The sequence below is a fragment of the Melozone crissalis genome, unplaced genomic scaffold, assembly GCF_028551555.1.
Source record: "Melozone crissalis strain CALT ecotype California unplaced genomic scaffold, PUWL_Pcris_2 ptg000005l_1, whole genome shotgun sequence".
In the NCBI taxonomy this organism is placed as follows: domain Eukaryota; kingdom Metazoa; phylum Chordata; class Aves; order Passeriformes; family Passerellidae; genus Melozone; species Melozone crissalis.
The window spans coordinates 49,917,906-49,933,343 of record NW_026535783.1 but is presented as its reverse complement, the minus strand read 5'-3'; the positions used below and the strand labels follow the sequence as shown (position 1 = coordinate 49,933,343).

The 15,438-nt window shown below is 43.3% G+C and overlaps 1 protein-coding gene across 1 annotated transcript in view; it reads right to left on the bottom strand.

Annotated features, from left to right (window-relative positions):
• IQGAP2 (IQ motif containing GTPase activating protein 2) overlaps positions 1 to 13,916 on the bottom strand; it is a 123,100-nt gene extending 109,184 nt beyond the window's left edge. The window contains exon 1 of the mRNA XM_054282706.1: positions 13,870 to 13,916. Coding sequence (XP_054138681.1) covers positions 13,870 to 13,915 — 46 coding nt within the window. The 5' untranslated portion in view covers position 13,916. The remainder of the gene's footprint in view (positions 1 to 13,869) is intronic.
• Positions 13,917 to 15,438: the final 1,522 nt, after the last annotated feature.

Here is a 15,438-nt window from a genome sequence, read left to right as displayed (position 1 = left end):
TGGCATTGAGCAAGTGACTACATATGCTGCCAAAGAGTTTAACATTCAATTTTCTGCTTACGGGTATCACATCCTGTACTCTGCTTTTAAACCTCGATCTTTCTACAGTATCATCACATGAGACTTCAGTAGAGGTAAACCTTAAAAGACACTAAGTAGCTCTGACATAACCTTACTGTATGATGATACCAGAGCATGGACATCTCTTTCTTAGTACAGTAATTTAACCCTGTGCAGAAATAAAACGTTTCACTTTATCTTCACTTCATTATAATTGTTCAGTATGTTTGGAAGAACAAGGAGATAAAGTAATGGAACTGGAGGAAGCAGATGAAAACCCAGCCATTTTAATTTAGCTGCAAGTGTTGCCGTCTACGATTACGAACATGGAATGCAATGTATCAGCTTGTTGCTCAACCACTTCCACCAACATTTAACTGCTGGTCCCACAGTCTGCAGCACACTTGGTGTAATTGCTTAATAAAATTGTAACTGTTTATCTTTGCATACCTTGCTAGCTGGTCAATTCAAGGCACAACAGGTTTTCCCAACACTGAGGTGCTCACAAAACACCATTAAAACTCTAGCTCCTTTCTGTGACCTTAAACTTTTAGGTCAACTTAGACAATTGACCTTAGCACTCTTCGCTCGCTTTTTTTTTTAAACACTCTTTACTCATACTCACTATTTACTAATAAACCCTCAGTCAAGGTTCCCAAAAAAGGCACAAGTCTAAGGAAGCACTCACACTGATGGACCCTGAGGAGACAGTGAACACTAATTACAAGCTATTTCTCTCACTCACAGGCCATACTATCTCCACATGCTTAGTCCAAATACATTAGCATGGCCAAACTTCAAGGCGGCTTTCAGAAGCTTTCCTTCTCCAGAGATTAGTTCCTAAGGAAACAAAGAGCCAAGGGTTACTTTACCACCTTTAGCAATTTGCTGTTTTCTTAAAGAAGGAACTTGTAACTTGAATTCTGTGCATTTTGACACACCTTTTGCTTTCTCATTTCACTGGAATTACTTTAACCCGTTTGCTTTTTAATAGTAATATACATAAAAATCCTAAATAAAATAGCCAAAATTTTACCATACAGGTCCCATTTCCTTGCATTTTACCTACTGTGACCTCAAATCAACTTAACACAAGCAGACCGTAAACAAAATAACGAGAAAGACAGTTTAATCTTGCCAGGGTAGTAAAATGCACTATGCAACTATGAAAGACAGAAAAATGCTAGTGTCTATAATGTGCCTTGGTATGAACCCTGTAATTAGATTCAGACAGAAGACAAATGCAAGTCTTTTGCCTAAAAATGCCACCAAATTTATTTCTAGTATTAGGCAGTTTATATTTATTTTTTTCTCTGAAGAGAATTGCACATATATCAATAAGTCAGATGTATACACATACCTGCTTTAAAGGACAAGTAACTTGTGATCGCTAAAATACTGTGATGATGATACTAAAAAAAAAAAAACAACCCAAAAACAACTAATCCAGAAGGCATTCATCCCTATGCAAGCAGTTGGAATCAAGAGTCTCAACAAGTTAACAGGAAAGGTGACTGTGCATGCAGCCTTGTGCAGAGCCCCAAAGGCAGCTTTCATTGTGTGTAATCACATCACACCACTGCCTGAGGCCACAACCGCACCCATCAGCATTGGTGGCAGGGCAGAAAGCCACTGCAGAAGAGGAGTGGAAGAACAGGAAAGTGGGGCTGGAGACCATCAGTAGGAAGGGTAGGGCACAGACAGAACTCACTACGGTGGCAGTGGCAAGTCCATATTCAGGCTTGTCTGCCCAGCGTGTGTTCACACACATGGCTACCTACGCCTCTGTGGCACTCCTCTTAGCTATGTGCACAGCAAAACCTCTGACCTAGCAACAGTAAGATCACCCTAATTGTGTTGTTAAAGACACCTCAGCCAACACACAGGGCCAGAATAGAGAAAGAATCACAAGGCTTACTGTGGCAAAGAAGGACCCTACCTGAGGAAGGTAGGCATGTTTGACAAGAGCTACTGATGCTTCACCAAAGGCACACTACTTGAAATGAAGAGCATAACACAAATGTTTTCTGCATCTGTTGCTACTACTTGGTAGAAATTCAAAAGACAGATAGCCATTTAAACAATAGCTAATTAAGATAGTGCCCTGCAAATCCTGCATGTTTTCTGGCTAAGTCAAGACCTTGTTCAATTTCTGTTTCAATCTTGAAAATGCAAAAAAACCTGATCTGCATTACAACTTGAGGCCAGTGATTGCTACTTGAGAACAGTGATTCATAAATACACTTGTAGCAAAACTCTTCTACCCAGGGGCTGTTTAGGAAAGGCTACACTTGAATGCAAGAAAAGAGGAAGACAAGAACAGGGACAGGGGAAGTGAAAGAGAGGGGAAGGGGTGAACAACTTATACCTCCTGAAAGAAGTTTGGCAGGAAGGAGTTACCTAATGGATTCAATATTCACATCATTGGACAGCTGAAACCAAAAAGCTTCCTATCACGAAACTCTCAGTACAGTAACCAACTGAAAGAAATATGGTAATGTGTAGCTTAAAGAACAGAAAATAAGGATGACAGGCAGGAATTCTGGAATAAAAGAGAATCTGTAGAGAAAGCTGTGTCTGGGTCACTAAGTAACTCATACTGTAGAGCTTTAGGAGTCTTGATCTGGGCCATGAGACTCCAGAGGACTGAAACACCTGCCTAGGGAAAGCCATAGAGCAGGAGCACCACTTAATCACTGAGTAAATTGGAAATCACCATGAAAAAGACTGCCGTGTAGAAACCCTCAGCCTTGACATCTGGTCTTTATTCGTCTGTTGACAATTCATCATCTTCTGGTTCTTTCACAGCCAGTCTTTTGAAGGGTCCTTCTACCAAGGTCTGAATGAACCATCTGTTCACTTTTTCCACATTCTGAAAGGAGCTCCAGAAAACACCTGAAATGTTGCAGCACATTTTTCCTTCAAGATACAAATATAAGTATGTGAATATACCATCAGGTTAAACTGCAAGAGCACATCTACCTCTGCCTGCCTGGGTTTTAATTCCTAAGTAATTCTTACAGTCACAATATCTTCAAAGTTTGTAATTCAAAATTCTTTGGCTTAAAGGCACAATGGATTTTTTTTGTTTGTTTGTTTTTTTTTTTTGTTGTGTTTTTTTTTTTTTTTTGTTTGTTTTTTGTTTAATCTTAACGGAGAAAAAAAACTTTTGTATTCGGGACAATAGGACTGAAAATTCAGTTTGCAGCTACAGACCCAGACAATGAGATTGAACAGTTTAAACACAAAAATTACTTCAAATTCACAAGAACATAAAGAAATGCCATATGTTATATATAGATATGGTAAGTTTAGGTGATGAGCAGGACCCTTGGGCTCTCTGAGGCAGAGAAGAACAAAGCCATGGCAATTCCCGTCCTCTCCCCAGCACTCCTGACTCCCCTGGGAAGGCAGCTGAGCTGCTTGTTGAACAAGTCCCAAAACTGCTGTGCATTCAGTACTGTTTCGACAGCTGATATGGCCCAGCACAAGCAGGAGCCACAAAATAAAGGGTGGAGGCACAAGATCAGGCTCACAAGTTAGAATCTCGCTCCAAAACCTCTCGGCTTTGTTGACTGGGCGGGTCCACACAGAGGCAGAAAGGCGCAGAGGATGGAGATGTACCTCCTTTGTTCCTGCTTCGTGGTGAGATGATAAATTCTTGCAGGAAGAAGGCAAACGCAGTGTGCCCGTGCAGGTGCTCAGCTCAGGGGCAGTGCCAGGCCAGCAATGACCTCAGTTATCACTTGAGGCCTGCCTGGCTGCTTTCACTGCGTAATAAGCAAGTGTTTGCTAAAGTATTGGAGCTGATACTGCTGGCTCCAGGGTAACCTCCTCCCAGGAGTCCCTGGTAGGTCACTTCAGGTGCACAGTGCGCAGGCAGGCATTGCTTGTAGGGCACTTGCCCACAGAGCTTCTGGACAACTCTGACCCTTATTTCTCACTTGCATACATACCCAGTAACATGAATTATTTTTTTCCTTCATCATCAGGAGTTAGAACCATAGGTGAGAACAAAAATCACGAAGTGTTTGAGCCTTGAATAACAGACCTTTGAGCAAGACTTGAAAAGAACAGACAAATCTTGACCTTTTAAGTCAGTACATCCAGTACATATTTACTGAAACTCTAAGCTGTTCTGAGTGACAATGACACATCTATCATTGCATATATCACTGCAAAATCAGATACAGAGTGAGCTAGATATTGCTCCTAACTTATCAAAAAACCAAGTACTTCCATTTCCAGGACAAGTCTTTGACAGCTGCACCCAAAAGATAAATTTTTACCTAAATCATATACTAAAAAACTTGTGAGTGTTTGTTCTACTAAATTTCCTCTAAATTCAAACTTTCATCATAGTATCTTGAATAACTTAATTTTTCACGTTTTTTGCTTATGTCTGTCTTATAACCCAAAGTAATTTTGGGGTTAATGGAGCAAGTACTGACCTCAAGAAGGCCTCCTCATTACCTTGAGTGCTTTCCTCTAATGAGAGTATCACAGTGACAATGCTAAATATCAATTGCATATAAATATCAGGAGCATATCAGAAGCATTATGTAAACACCCAAACCCCAAGTATTTTGCTTGAAACAGCAATATTAAGACCTCCAAAATAAAGGAAGCATAACTAGCATTCAATCACTGTTATGGTAACAGCAGTACGAGCAACACAAACTTAATGGGTTTGCAATTTTTGAAGTGTCTATCCGAAAAAGAAATTTGGGCCCCTGTGCCATGCATAAGGGCTGGGCACAGAATTATATAACCTTTTGTATAGCTGCAGTTTGTTTCCTTTCTTGAAGCACTTCTTCACAAAATCAAGACTGTTGCTCAGCTTCTAGCAGTTCTTCCAAGTTTTGCCCTGGTTTCCAGCTCACACTCTATGGACAGCTTCCATAAAATGAGGCATTTACTTCTGCTAGAGAGAGTGGAGCAGTGTAGAAATATGCTTCATCAGCAGTACCTTACCCAAGTGAGTTTCTACCATTCCTATTCTGTAGAGTAACTATTTCTGTATAGACCCACTGTCACAAGAAGCCTTGTCCATCACAAATATTCCTCTTCTTCTTGGCTTCCACAGGCTGTGAAGTGTGAGCACACGTGAAATACCTTCTGCCTAATTTGTAACAGTTTTCATACAAATGGTCAACTTTCAAGGAAGCCTATACTTTATAACTTGAGGAAATTATATTTAAAAACTTGATCACATGTAAATTTGCATCGGAAATGTGCCTGAGAATGTACTAGAGACAACTTCTACTACTTCTATAGGAACGCAAAATTCTTAACTGCTCGTTTCTTTGTCCTTTTGGGAAGTCCAGGCCTGTCAATGGGCAGCATTTGCAGCCAGGACAGAAGCAGCCTACCAGTCAGCAGCTTCCTGACACAGTTCCAGGAAAAAGAATACAGATGAACATTACAGAAATCCACCTCTGTTTTTATCAGAAACTTCTGCAAACATTTATGAAGCTACTTAATTTTGCTTAAGTTTGGCAGCAACATAACAAAACAGACCTCCCCCCTACTCCTCTTCCCTCACCCCCCTTCCCCCCAGAAAAGAGGAAATACTAAGTGTTATTGCCATGGTTCAGTGTTATAGGAAACGCCAGCCCTTGTTTTGCCTGTTACTAACCACAGTACTAAGAAAGTTGATTCATTTTGTTCTAGGACAGCTCATATCTGTGTAATCTTCAGCAAAACCATGTGGTCTTACTTCTCATTTTCTGTGTGTAGATACGCATTGGTGCACAAGGGGCTGGTTTTACAAGTGATAAAAAGTTGTGTATTTTCTGGACTCCTCTAAGCCATTTGTTAAACATCACTGCCATAGTCAGAGGTGATGCAAATTAGCAGGCAGTCACATCCAGTCCTTGAAGGTCAGTTATCTATCCACCTTCAATAATCAGCTGCCATGCAGCTTCGAATGCCAAGCCAAGGCTGGTTCTTCTCCCAGCATCCACTAAATCACAGCGAAGAAATCTGTGCTCTGCTGTGGCCTGAAAAGCAGTATTCAGAACAACTTCTTAGCTCAGATGTAGTGAAATTATGTTTACTGTGTGCCTCATTTTAAAACAGCTGACATTTTTCCTTGGTTAAATCTTTGCCCCAGATTTCTCTAAACATAATCCCTGCTCTACTCTCCCTCTTGTTCCTTTTCAGTTACACCACAACCTACTCATGTTGATATTCATTCTGCTACACTGTATTGAAAAGAGATGAAATTTTAAAACTGTTTACCACTGAACAGATACCATCCAGTCAGTTGTAGCTTGAGTAAATCAGTTAGTCTTGAAAAAAATAAAAATCTCAGAAATAAGCAGAGCATACTACAAGTTACATCTCATCCCCAGTTTTGAGGCCCTGCAAGTCAAGAGTAATTTTATCAGCTACAAGAAAAAAAGAAGTTGAAAAAGCATCTTGAATTTCACTTCATGTAAAAAAAGCATTTCTTTTTCTTTCTTCGTTGGGTAGTTTGAAACTCAGTTTCTTCAAATTTTCTTAACGCTGTAGCATTGCCTGGCAAACACTGCCATGCCTTTACTGACACGAATTGGTGAAATTACAGCACTAAAGACAAGATTACCTTAAAATATTTCTGCAATTCAAAACTCCCTGGGCAACAGAGAGCTGAAAGCAGCCCCAGCTGCACCAGGTGGACAGGACACAAGGCTGCCAGCAGCACCGCAGCAGAGGCAGCTGGGGACACCAGGGCCATGCATGTGACACTCCTTCCTGTGTGCCCCAGTCCACCTTTGAGTTCTGCTTGCACGTTTTCCTGCCCCACTGCATGCACACTTTCCAGATCTCTAGGAGCAGCAGTAGCACAACTTTAACATGATCTGCGTTCTTCCAGGTGCTGGTGCTCATCTCTACTCAAGCTGCTCCGTCATGCTGGCACACCTGCCTGCAGGCTGCAAACCAGACTGGGGACCTAATCCAGCCAAAAATAATTCCATAGGAGGAGTCAAGGTCACTTGTCCCACCAGCAGAGTTGACTGAAAGCACACTCAAAACCACAGTTTCAGGGTGCGGTTCCAGGGCAATTTTAACACCTCTAAATGCTGTCTGCCACAGCCCCACCTGGCCAGAAAGTCCTCCTGCCTTGGCCAGCAAGTGAAGCTGTGAAACCTGCTGTCACCCCCTGCACGGACCAGAGGTGACTGCAAATCCAGCAATGCAAATCAGCTCTGCTAGGGGAGATTAGCTTCCTGACAGATTGGGTATTCATGCTGGCAAGAGGTGAAGTTGTCTTCAGCAGCATGACAGAGCAGCTGAAGATGAGTTCATGCTGCTGAAACCTCACCAGCTGCAGCAAAGCAGGCGAGGGGAATCCAGTGCAAATAACACCAGTTAAAAAAAACTTCTTATCAATGATGTTGACCCTAGATGCAAGATAATATTCTCAAAAAATCTGTATCCTTGATTAGTTCAAGGTTTTTTTCTAATACTTGTTTCTAATACTTCAGCCTTCTAATACTTCTAATACTATCAGGCACAGGTAGCCCCAGTACTCAGCTATGATTCCTCAAAACATCTTTGAAGCAATGCCCTTAAAACACAAGTGAAACATTTACTGGCCTATAGTTCAATCCTACAACCCTGTGGAAAAGCAGTTGCCTTCATGAAGCACGCTTCTGTACAGTGTAGGCATTTCCCATTCCAGCTGCCTCTGGATTAATCTGTGCTCTCCTCCCAGGAAAGGAGAGTCCAATTCCACAAATATAATCAGTTTACAGAGCAGTTTTGTAAATCAAGCACAAATGCAGGAAGCTATCATTCATTTCAGGAGGAACAGACAGTAGAGGATTGATAGGATGCATGACTACAAATTCCTCTACACACTTTGAGCCTGGTAAGAGTTGCTTTAAATACCTTGCTAGATGCCACAAAAGCTTTTACTGCACTTTCAAAGAAGCAGGTCAGAGTCCACAAGAGAGAACTGGCAGAGACCACATCCTTCATCACTCACTTTAGCAGAAGCCACGGACTGCTTAGCCTTATACACGAAGGCCAAGATAAGCATCTGAGATGAGGACAGTAGTTTCTAACAGCTTTGGAGCCTGGCTGGCAGACAAGACCACACCTGGAGGCAGAAAGTCTTTATGGGTTGGCAGCAGTTTGCCAGCTGCTGTGAGTCAGAGCTCTGAAGTGCTCCTTGAATCTGATTTCTGAAGAATTTCTATCTAGACGACCTCAGCTTGGTCAATAAGTGATAACAAAGAATTGACATAATCCCTCTGGATAAGCATTTCTTGCTAGTGCATATTCATTTGAGCGAAACAGTAACTTGTAATTTCAGCACTGAAATCAGCCATCAGCACAGGTTCTTAATGGCTGTTTATTTGCTTACACATTTCAAAACGTATTTAGAAGCTAAGTGTTTCACTGCGCAGAGTTTGTAGGACAACCATCTGGTTTAGTGTCCCATTCCCTCCGTCTCCTGCCACCTTGCCAAGGCTGTTGGCCAGCAGAGAGCACACTGCCTGCCCCACCAGCCCCTCACCACCACACGCTGGGGCACTCTTGTCCTGCATCACAGCAACTGGCAAAACTCAACTGGAGTAGTGCCAGGGCAACATGTTGGTCTCCAGCACAGCGCCATCCTCGTGTCACATACTCAGCAGCCCACTTCTCCTCCCAGCAGTATATGTTCAACAAACCTCTTCAAAGCCCAGCTGGCGCCACTCTGAAGGGAACATTGCTGTCTTCTGAAGGTGAACCTGAGTGCCAAGGTGCAGGAAGTGCTGACCCAAGAATGAGCTGTGCAGGACACAGCCCTCGTATCAGCCTCTCTTATCAGGGATCAGCAAATGAGGCGTGTACAGCAGGCATCCCTCCGCAGGATGGGGGCACCTGGCCCCTGCCCCCCCCAGGCATGGTCCCCAGGCCAGGGTGGGCACATCTCCTCCCCTGTCCAGTACCTGCACTTTCATTCCACAACATGCAGTAGTTCAAGGATACCTGTTCCAGAAAAACAACGAAACAGCCTGAACAAGTGAAGCAAACACAGCAGGTTAATAATTTCCTGCAAGGAGCAGGCACAGGAGAGCACACTTGCTTATCATTGCACTGAAACATGACCCACCAGTCCTGCCTGTCACTGACAGGCTTTTTTTTCTTTTTCTAAGGTAGGGTTATTCCTCGTAAAACATAGTCCGCTTGAACCAGCAACAGTATCGAGCAAACTTTGAGCTGCAAAAATTATGTAACAAGCCCCACTTGACAGAAGAGGTGAGCTAAAACCCTGTATGCTTCCTACTCCCTGCCTCGAGTATCGGACTTGATGTAGCACGCTCACATGTGCTATAAATCCTGTTTCCAGTGCAATATTAATATTTCCTGTTTCAACAGCATTCAAGCAGCTTTAAGCATGCTCTAACATAGTTCTGTCCTTTCTTTACCAGCAGACTTCGGGGGAGATGAACCTGCTTTGTACTAAAGCACACTAAAAGAGAACCACTCCTACCAAGTGAATTATGTGCACTTGGTTAAACAAAGCAGTTAAACTTTTTGAGTTCTCATTCAGCAGTTTAATTATTAGCAACCTACAAAAAGAGTGGAAGAGATAAACAGTGTATTTGGTTGCCAAATAACACCCATCAAAAAAAAAGGAGAAAAGTGTTCTCATAAGTCACAGGCACTACAGGAAAGCATACACCCAAAAGAATATATATGCATAGGACACAGCAAAACTTTTTTTTTTTTTAAGTTTTTGAAACTTCTTAAAAAAACAAAATCCCATCTGTTTTCACTTAGGAAAATCCTATGGAACTTTTACCAAAAGACATTTCCCCCTTTTTAGACTGAAAAAGAGTCATTTGTTTCGCTGCACTTACTAGACATGCAGACAAATTTATAGTGTTTTTTGTTAAAAGCTTTTCAAAAAGCCACTGGTTTGCAAACTTTCACATCCTGCTGAGCAAAGAAGCTAGGTATCATTTCATAGAGAGGCGTAGGCTGTGTTTCACTTCAGGTTTGCCCTGCCTGTCTCCACAGGCAGAGCAGCACTCCCTCATGAAGCTTCATGCTGGTTGTGTCTCATCTCCAAACTCCTACTGCCAAACGGTAGCAATTCCGGGAGCCAGCACCAGAAGCACAAGCAACGCCCTCAGCACTTGATCCCAAAATCTGTTTTCCCGTTCTAACCCATCAGCCATGTCCCATGAAGCTAGCTTTCTGACCTCAGCAGCAGAGGTGAAGACTTATTTGTGCCTCCAACAGAAGCATCTGCTGATGTTGGACCACCTAGCTCAGTAGACAGGGACTCAGGGCATTCAATTCAATTCAGCTACTCTGAGCATGTTAATGCCTAAAATCCTTTCCAAATCCAGACACTCACTCTCTGTAGCTTCACTACATTCCTGGAAGTGCAGTGAAGCCTTTCAGATAGCTCACAAAAACTTAAACATTTGTCTCTGCACGCAGATTCCAGGGAAAACTAGCTATAAAGGAGCTGAGAATGTCAGGAAATGAGCATTCTCAAAGATACACCATTGCCTGATTTGATGTCTTCCCATGTTCAGTCTGTGAGGCACATCTGAGATTTATACTTTTTTCATCTTCATAATCTTCCACAGTTATAAAAATGGCTCATACCTCTAGTTGTAATAGAAGTCACAATTCTCTGCAGTTTTGTGAACCTCTGCTTCTGATTGTTCTGGGATTGAGAAATAAACCAGGCAACAGCTGTAGCCAGACTGGAAACCACTACGTAAAATCAGTTGCAGTGTGCCTGTTAACACAGTTTCAACTGGATAAGCTGGCTTCCTTGTAATTTGACGTTCTCACTTGAATTGGTACTGGAGATAGATATCTGTCTGAAGGGCTCAGTGGAGCAACAACAGAAATCACTTCTGCATCTCTTTTAAACTATCGGCAGCAAGCAGAGCTGGAGGCACCTTTCAACAAGTGGTCCAGGAAGCCACAAAACTTTTGCCCTAATACTCCAAGGGAAGGCTCCAGGAGTTTGCTCTGAGCCCTGATTCTCCCATGAACCATGCTCATCCTGAATTAGCACCAACCCAGAAAGGGACTGTCTTGTTTGATTTCATTCATCAATTTCCTGACTTTAAATATGGAAATGATCAGCTCTAAGATTTCTTTTTCTAGATGTTTTTTGTGTCACTATATCAGCAAAGCTTGTGAGGTACAACTTCTTTCAAGTTCAGGAAATGTCTCCCAGTGAAACACTACTCATAATCACACACCAGCTTATATAGTACCTGGCAGAAAGTTATGATAGTAAAATGCTAGCATTCTTCAGAGCAATATACAAACTCTGCTAGGAACTTGAAGCCAAAGTCAAAAGTCCAAGTTAAGTTAAATGTTTAAAACAGTTCTAGGTCACTAAAGCAAGCGGTCTTAGAAATTTGATAGCCTAACTTCGACAACTTATTAACTCCTTAGGAAATCCAGCATAGATGTGGTGTTCTCAACAAAGGGAACTGTTTGTCAGTAATCCAAAGTGAAGTTTTAGTTACGTAGGGAACCTGCAACTTATGATGGGCTTTCATAAGAGCTCACATAACACCAGTGTTAGTTTTCTAGTTAGGGAGCCTTTTTTTGGCTTGGTTTTTTTTTTTTTTAGGTGCTGGGTGTCTTCGCGTCTCAAAATGGCAGCCAAATGCAATGCAGCTAAAACATATGTATTTCTCTAAACACAGGCTAAAAAACCCAAACATGCACCTCAATTTGTCACTACAGACAAAGCTATGGCTTGCTCTTTAAAGTATGGAGATCTCCATGGAGAGTTTTTTGGTGTATTTTTTTTAAATATTGCCATCAGCCTGGCACATTTCAAGAGCCTTTGCCTACTCTCTTGAAAGGAATATAATTTCAAAAGTTCCTGCAGCAAAAATTGCACTCCAAAAATAAGTGGATGCAGCGTGGCACAGCAGCCACAGCTTCTCACTCAGGGAAGAACAGAATTACTACCCGATCCCAAGCAAGCAGAAGTTACTGGTCAGAGGGGAGGCACCATTAGAAAAGACAAATGTACTCTCATCCATTCTTGTACCTGGGGCAGAGAGACCTGACACCAAGCCTGGCTACGACTCAGAACATGAACATCCCCATGGTAACTAGAACAAAATGCTCTCAACTACCTTAGCAAAGCATAAGCACTGAGAGGATAGACCATATCTTCAAAACTGTATTTAGTGTCCTTAACACAGTCATTCTTTCCCATAATAATTGAGGGCTACAATCCTTAAAATACTCTGAGCAGCTCTGGCAATAAGGTAACGTCAACCTCAGCGCCCAGGCAGGAACAAGACTCAAAGGATGAGCCCTTTGCTTTAAGTCAAAGCCTAATCTTTGCCTTTATCAGAAGTCATGGCACACAGACTTCTACCTGTCCAGACCCACATATCCTGAGACCAGCCACGCCAAATCTACACAGGAAAGCCCCTGCTGCTGGAGTCCTGATGGGCATACGACAAACATTTCCCCATCTCTACAAGGTGGGCAGTATCCAAGCTGAGACTGGAGCACGATGTTGCACACCTGGACACTGCCCAGCTACACGTACAATGGCACAGGCAGCTGGGAGGACTGGTTTCACAAGCAAAGTAGTCACCCTTGCTAACACAACACCACGGGCACTCAGACTATGCCTGTAGTAACCAGTGAACACACACCTTCCCAAGGATGCAATCCGCCTACTGGGTAAAAGGAAAAATAAAACCTACAGGCAGGTTCCACAAGCGGCCCCAATGGAGGGCATCAACAGGGTGAATCAGTCATCAAGGAGGAGAAACGCCCAGAAGAGCGTGGCATCCTGCGAGCTGAAGGTCTTACTGCCAAGCTTTTTCTGCTTGTCTTAGGTGGAATCTAGGTAGCCCTTAACACCGTTAAGGAGTTTTGTGTTTCTTTCTAAAGGGAGGTTCAAAACCGGTTTTAGACAAAGCCACTACGATAAGAACTGGGTAGTTGCTCATTAGACAACAGGATGCCAGGGTTGTTGAGAACTTTGCAGATCATTTGTGTGTTCCCATTTTACAATGCCTGAAGTATCAGAGGCATTTCTTTTAGGAATGGCACAGCCACGGGCTTGCGCTGCTCTGCCCCACAAGAGCCAGGAAAAGCACAGGCTGGTTGGTGCAAGATCCCAGCACGGCAGAGCACGGGTGGGAGAGACCAGCAGCAGGAGGAGGCAAGGTGCTTCAAGGGTTTTCCTTAAACACACGTTTGGGAAGTAAATACACCCCCTCCGAAAAGAAATGCCTGCACTGTCTCTCCCCACATCCCAAGTACTTCAGAGGTGCAAAGGTCTAAGACAAAGTTATAAAACTAGAAAGCAAAGGTTTAATTTTATAAGCCGAAATTCCGAAGCGATAATCCAAAGGTTACCAAGTTACAACCCGAAACGGCAATCATAACTCAAGTTACGAAGTTAAAACCCAAACCCATACCTGTAACTCCAAGTTACAGCACTAAGACCCGAAGCTCGACCTCTAATCTGAAACTCCCGAGCTGCAATGCGGAATTACAGCTATAATCCATTCACAAAGTTACAGAACAAAACGCAGCCCCGTGAAAACCTGTTCAAACCCCAGCCGGAGCCGGCTGCGGGCTAACCTAAAAGGAACCGGAGCGCTGCGCGCTGCCACAGTCTGCTGGGCGGGTTTTATTTTGCCTTCAACTCGCTCTTTTAAACCGAGAAAGCAGCAAGGGAGTGAGAAATAAAAATTAAAAAAAAAAAAATAAAAACAACCCCAAACAAAAAAAAAAACCCCAAACAAAACCCAAAAAAAAAAAAAACCCAAGAAGAGGTCCCGAAACGCCCCCCAGGACCCCACTCACAGCCGTAGCGGGGCCGCTGCAGGGACGCCAGCTCCTCATGGTGCATCCTGCCGCCGCGGCGAGGGACGGCGCCGGCCCCCGCCCGCCCTTCTTATGCGGCCCGGGCCCCGCTGATTCGCTGCGCCCCAGCCGCGCCCGCCCCGCGCCGAGCCGGGGCCACCCTGGGCGGGCGGCGGGGCCGCGGCAGCAGCGAGGGAGGGAGGGAGGGAGGGAGAGAGAGAGAGAGAGAGAGAGAGAGAGAGAGAGAGAGAGGCCGGCGGGCGGGGGAAGGCGCGGAACAGCGGGGGAAAAGGGAGAAGGAAAGTGAGAGGCGAGGGGAAGAACAGAACAGAACAAAAAAACCAGCCCCAAACCAACAACAGCAACAAGAAAAAAGGTAGAAAAGCGCCTAGTCACAAAGTAGGAAAAGAAGGAAGAATAAATCGAAATGCAACCAAAAAAAAACCAAACCAAAAGAAAAGAAAACAAAAAAACTCAAACAACAACAACAACAACAAAAAAACCAAACAAAAACCAAAAACAAACCAAAAAAAGAAGCCCCCCCCAAAAAATCCCACAAACAAAAACCCAAAAAACAACAAGAACCCAAGCCCCAAAGCAAAGGAGAAAAAAAAAATCAACCAAAACCCCCCAAACCCACAAAAAAAACCATCCCAAAAGGCCGCCAAACAACAACCACACAACAAACTAAAACCCCCCAAAAAACACAACCAAAAGGCAAGGCCCAGAGCAAAAAAAAAAATTAAAAAAAAATAATAAAAACCAAGAAAAACGAAAACAAGAAAAAATGCAATGCTACGAAACATGCCCAACCGGCAAAACAAAAAATAAAGTGGAAAGACATTAAATGCACTCCCTGCAAGAGCCGGTGAAACAAGGGGGGAAAAATGCAAACAAAACAAACAACAAAAGCAGAACAACCCCCCTCTCAAAAAATATAACAGAATAAAACAAAACAAAATTAGTACAAAAAGAGTCCTAAAATCAAAAAGCGGAAACCCTTCCCTCCCAAATGCAGGAAAGAACCCCAAATCAGCAATCCATGCAAACCCTCTGAATAAAAGGGAAACAAAACAAAAAACACCACCCCAAACCACCAAACAGTTTAAATAAACCAAATTCCGCAGTGTAGAAGGCCAAGGAATCTCCCCTGTAGTGTTTTGGCAGGGTGGACTTTGAAGAGAGGTGAAGAACCAAGCCTAAGACTCCCTCCTGTAGTTTTGCTGTTTCAAAAAATTCTCACTCCCCACAAGCAGCATTTTTGCCAAACCACAAAGCCATCACCATGACCTGCAGGGCACTTTTGGAGTTGGGTGTACTTGTGTGGACCTGTCCCATGTTGCTGCTCCTTTCCAAGGAGTTTTATGAGGGAACTAGGCATGTTCCTCTATCTGAGACTCCTCTCCAGGGTGTCTCTGTCAGAGAGGGCTTGATTTTGGACAGCTGAGCAGCAAGTCCACGATTCTATGAGTCACGCTTTGGGGCCACAGGCTCCCAGGTCACTATGAAATGCACCTGAAGATGGTTTCTCAAATTGCAGTGTATTATAGGGCAGGAGTATACCCTCTC